Raw genomic sequence first — 5089 nt, forward strand, 5'->3', positions numbered from 1 at the left:
AGAGAGAGGGAGAGATAAGGAGAAAGAGAGAGGGAGAGAGAAGGAGAAAGAGAGATAGGGAGGGCAAGAGGGAGAGAGGGAGGGAGAGGGGAAGAGAGAGAGGGAGAGAGAGGAAGAGAGAGAGAGGGAGAGAGGGAGAGACAGACAGACAGAGACAGACAGACAGGCAGGCAGGCAGACAGGCAGACAGACAGACAGGCAGACAGACAGAGAGAAAGCTAAAGACACAGCCAGAGAACCAGAGCCAGATTCAGATTGCCTAGTGCCAGAGCCAGAGCCTGAGTTAGGTCCAGAAAGCCAGAGAGCCAGAGCCTGGGGGAAGCTTTGGAAACCTCAAAACCCATCCCCAGAAACACATCTACTCCAAGGCCTCCATTGAACGTCCCTAGAGTCATTCTCATTCAAAACTCTACAGTAAAGTTACCAGCACTGGGCACAATCTGTCATGGAAAGTGGATGACGATTAATGAGATCCTGTCCTCTACTGCTGAACTATTTGGCCGATAGAATCTGTGAAAGGGAGTCACTCTCTTCAGTTTTGTACACTGCTGAGCCTGCCAGGTTCTACTAAATAGTTCCAAACCTATGGTTAGACAGATGGCCCCTGTTAAATTCAATTGGTCACAAAATAAATCAAATAGATATGAGAAAACTACTTTTAGGGGAGTGAGGGAGTAGACAGGTACCAAGGAGATGGGAACAGTAGTAGTATGATGGTGGTCAGTATGAATTATATATATGTGTAAAATTTTCGAAGAACAAGTTGAATAATGACAGATCATTTGTTAACCAATAGTTCTAAATGGAAAACTGAGAAACAAAATTGAAATAATTCCTTATGTATTATCAGAATATACTGAAATTAAACAGAAATCAGAACCCACAGGAATGACACAAACACTTGGAGACTGAAAAATACACTTTTACTAAATAGTAGGTCACTGAAGAAATTAGGGGAATTTTATTTGATTTTTTAAATTTTTGATGAGTAATTTCAGAGTAGTGTGTAATTCATTGTGATCATATTTATCCCAAATTACCTTTTACCTTCCCCAGTCCCGCTGATCTCCCTTTCCTTCCCCACAAGCACCCCAGCATATCACCCCAGTGCTAACAGAGTCCCCTTCTATACAGGCTATCTAACTTCCCACTATGCCTTTGGAAACCTTGTGCCTCTGTGCTCTGCCAGGCAGGTCCTGATAACTTCTCTTCCAGATGCTAAGCAACTGGAAGCTTCATTCTTTTCTAAGCTAATGCTAGTAGTGCCAGAATGAGCTATACAGAGAGAGAAAAGAAAGTTAGCAGTGTCCATCCCTGCTGAGGGACTTACCGTTTCATTGTCTCGTTGTCGTGATAAAAATACCATGACAAAAGCAATTGAAGGGATAAAGGGCTTATTTTGGCATAGAGTTTCAGAGGGATATCATCAATCATGGTTGGGAAAACATGGCAGCAGGCAGAAATGGTGAAGTGGTGAGGACAAGAGGTTGGCTTATAGTGCATCTGTACTCAGGAGTCAGAGACTGAAGAGAAAATGAGGCCATACTATACCTCAAGGCCTCCTCCCTAGTGAATCACCTCCCTAAATCTCATACTAAGGGTGACACAACCTTCACAAGTGTCCCAACAGCTGGGGGCTAAGTATTCAAATAGGAGAACCTATAGCAGTTATTATGTGCTTAAATTGCAATAAACACTTACCTGGTAGACAAGATTCTTGCAGGGGATTAACTGTTAGGAGACAAATCAACTGCTTTGTGATTGGAGCTGGGCCTGTTCCATAGGACAAAATCCATGCCTGGGATTATAAACCTAGTCCAAAGCCCACAGCTAGGGAAGACACAGGCCCAATGGAAAATGTACTATGCTTATTTTGCTCAATGGATGCTGTCATGGTGTCTTCTAAATATTTGTGCTTATACTAAACATAAGTGCTACTCTAACCCTTTGTCGGAGAAGTTTATTTGTGCATTGAATGGCAGTTAATTCAGAGTCAGCTGCACAAAAGGCTGAGAGTAAGTGACTGATGAGTGGTCAGCATTAAATGGAACATCTTTATTACCCCCTCCAAGGTCCATAGAAAAGGATTTGGAAAAACTCAAGAGCCAGAGATGGAGGAGGTGTACTGTGAATATGGTATGGCCATTGCAGCCATGAACCCATAGTACTTACCTGCACAACATCCACACAAGATCAGGTTCATCAGCTCTCCGTGGAAGATAGAGGAGGGGTTCCATCCCATTCTGAGGAGCTTTGGACAGTTAACTACTGCTAGGGGTGAGGTCAGGTTTTTTGTTTTTGTTTTGTTGTTGTTGTTGGTGGTGGTGGTGGTGGTTGTTTTTTTTCCCCCATAGCACTTAAGATCCACCCAAATGCCAGTAAATAACCCCTACCCATCCTCATCCTGGCAACTCCACTGCAATTTACTTAGTCACAAAAGCAAGCATGAAAGTCAAAAGGAGACTAGTTGGAAGAACTAGAACAGGACAAGAAGGGGGACAAGAGAAAATAACAGGAAGTGAATTTTATCAAGGTACGTTTAGCCATGAATGAAATTGCCCTAATTTTTTTTAAAATGAAGCCTTTTTACATGTCAGTACTGAATTTGGAGAGAAAGAACTCATGGAAGTAATTCTATCAAAATAGCCAGGAAAAAAAAAAACCCGCCTTAGAAAAAAGTTGCCTAGGTATATGTAAGATCTTTAAAATGAGTATTACCAAACCGTAAAAATACAAATCAGAGACACTAAAAGCTGGAAAGTCTTATGTTCATGGATCAACAGATGACTACAACAGAACTGAGGAGCTCTTGATAACTGAGTGTGTAGCCACCCACACCACTAAGGATAGAACACTATGGTTACCTCCCCCACTCATGCTGGGAGTTGGTCTGGTTTGGGTGTGTGCAGATCTTGGGCATGCTGTTACAATCACTGTGAGTTCATAAGAGAAACTACCCTATCATTACATTCCCCATGTCCTTAACTAATTCAGACACTAATAAGGCTTCAAACACAGACGATTATACCTTGTCTCTAAAATTTAACTTTAATTTCACTTACCAGTCAAAGACCTAATCCCTGTATGCAAAGATAAAAGTGAAAGAAAGACAAAAAGTTAATACAAAAGAGGACCGGCAAAGCAATGATGAAGAAATGACTCCCTGCAAAAGGCTTTCTCTATAGCCTTTAAAGGCACCTAAGCCACAGTTTCCCAATCACTTAACCTGTCATAATAACTGTCATTACCGACCCACCTGGAGAGTTGACCTCTGAACTAGTCTTATCTTCCTGGTTCTTGCTTGATGTTTCCGGTTTGGGGGATCCATTTTCAGACGTACTGGAGTCCTTTTTGGATATAGTCTTATTACTTTTGGGCATGTTGGTGGTATCTGGAATGGAAAAGAAAAGAGAGAGAAATGTGTGTAACATATGGACCCGCCTCAAGGACAGGATGGGCGGAGCTCTTCAAGAGCCATGGTGGACCTTTGTGACTTTACTTGCTATTCCTTGTTGAGGGTAAAAGCCCTTCTAGGGCCTCTAAAGAGAAACCATGATCCAAAAATGGACTCACCAGAAGGAAGACACATTTACTTTACCAGCCAAACTAGAGAGAGGTTCTTCCCCTTGAATTTTTGTTTCAAATTCACCTAGAAATCTGGCATTCTAATCTTAGACAACAGCTGATCAAGTATACACTCACACACAAAGCCCTTGGTTCCTTACCTCTTTCTGGTCCTGGGTGTTTGACTGCCTTTCCCCGTGATGGCTGCTCTTACAACTGAAAATCCCTGTGACTCCCAGTTAGAGGAGTTCATGGAACATACCATAGCAGCCAGGGAGAGGGGATATCAGCACGGAAGGCTTTGGCCAAACCATTGAAATTATGGGGCCCACATGGGGCACACCCCCTACACATCATGCTATGTAAGAGAGTCCAAAATGAGTCACAAAGGATAGTGGACTTCCTGGGAAAGGAGATGGGAGTTATTTTACACCCAGGATACCTTAGAAAACATGGCTGTCAGGCTAAAAAGTTCACACAATAAAGGTTAAGAGTCAGCTAAAATTTCCTTTGTAAAGCCTTCAGTCTGCTATCCTTTTGAGATCTGAATTAATCTCTAAATCTTGGCTTCTTTGAGATTACAATTAATCTCTAGGTCTTGGCTTCATCTGAAATCAAGAAACTGTTCAAAGCTTCTAGTCCCACTCCTCCAGACAAAAGCTTAAATCTTGCAGATAACTATTTAAGAAAGAAAAAGAACACATTCTTGTTGAACTTCATGTTGTTCAAAAGTTTCTTTCTCACCATGCAGTGGTGGATCATGTCTTTAATCCCAGAATTTAGGAGGCAGAGGCAGGTGGATCTCTGTGAGTTTGAGGTCGGCCTAGTCTACAGAGTAAGTTCCAGGACAGCCAGGGCTACACAGAGAAACCCTGTATGAAAAAAAAAGAAGAGAGAGAGAGAGAGAGAGAGAGAGAGAGAGAGAGAGAGAGAGAGAGAGAGAGAGAGAGAGAGTTTTCTCTATATTTTCTGTTAATGTTAACCATGAAATATCAAGAAAGTTATAAAGTTCTAGAGTAGTATTTGATTGTTTTTCTTTTGAGTAAAGGTGTCCACAAAAGGTAATAGGAGAAGGTGCTCCAGACCTTAGTAGGAACCCAGACCTTAGCACAGCTCACTCCATAATGGAAATACCATTCAGACCATAACACTCAGCACACATACAGCACCAACTACCAAATGAAAACAAGTCTAACCCATCGACATTAATGTACATCCAGGAAAGTATCTAAATGCACTAACCTTGCTTTTCTGCTTCTATAGTTCCACTTCTGGGAAACTGATCTTGTTAATTGAAGTATATCAAACCAGAATATCTTTTTTGTGCTTAAAAGCTCACGCTGAGAAAGGCTTGGGACTACACTGTGATCCTGAATAACCAGTGTAGTCTCTGGAAGGCTAACAAAGACTTTCTTTTGTTTGAAATCTTGTCAGAATAGTTTTCTCGGTTGGATACCCCACAACAAAAAACAAAAACAAAACCAAAAACAAAACCACAAACAAACAAATAAAATAAGCTACAGTG

At 41.6% G+C, this 5089-nt stretch overlaps 1 protein-coding gene across 1 annotated transcript in view; it reads right to left on the reverse strand.

The window, feature by feature from the left end:
* LOC110313987 (T-complex protein 11 X-linked protein 2-like) overlaps nucleotides 1–3782 on the reverse strand; it is a 42998-nt gene extending 39216 nt beyond the window's left edge. The window contains exons 1-2 of the mRNA XM_021188460.1: nucleotides 3726–3782; nucleotides 3257–3391 (exon numbers count right to left, since the gene is read on the reverse strand). Coding sequence (XP_021044119.1) covers nucleotides 3257–3380 — 124 coding nt within the window. The 5' untranslated portion in view covers nucleotides 3381–3391; nucleotides 3726–3782. The remainder of the gene's footprint in view (nucleotides 1–3256; nucleotides 3392–3725) is intronic.
* Between the last annotated feature and the right edge of the window lie 1307 nt (nucleotides 3783–5089).

The sequence above is a fragment of the Mus pahari genome, chromosome X (assembly GCF_900095145.1).
Source record: "Mus pahari chromosome X, PAHARI_EIJ_v1.1, whole genome shotgun sequence".
NCBI classification, from domain to species: Eukaryota; Metazoa; Chordata; class Mammalia; order Rodentia; family Muridae; genus Mus; species Mus pahari.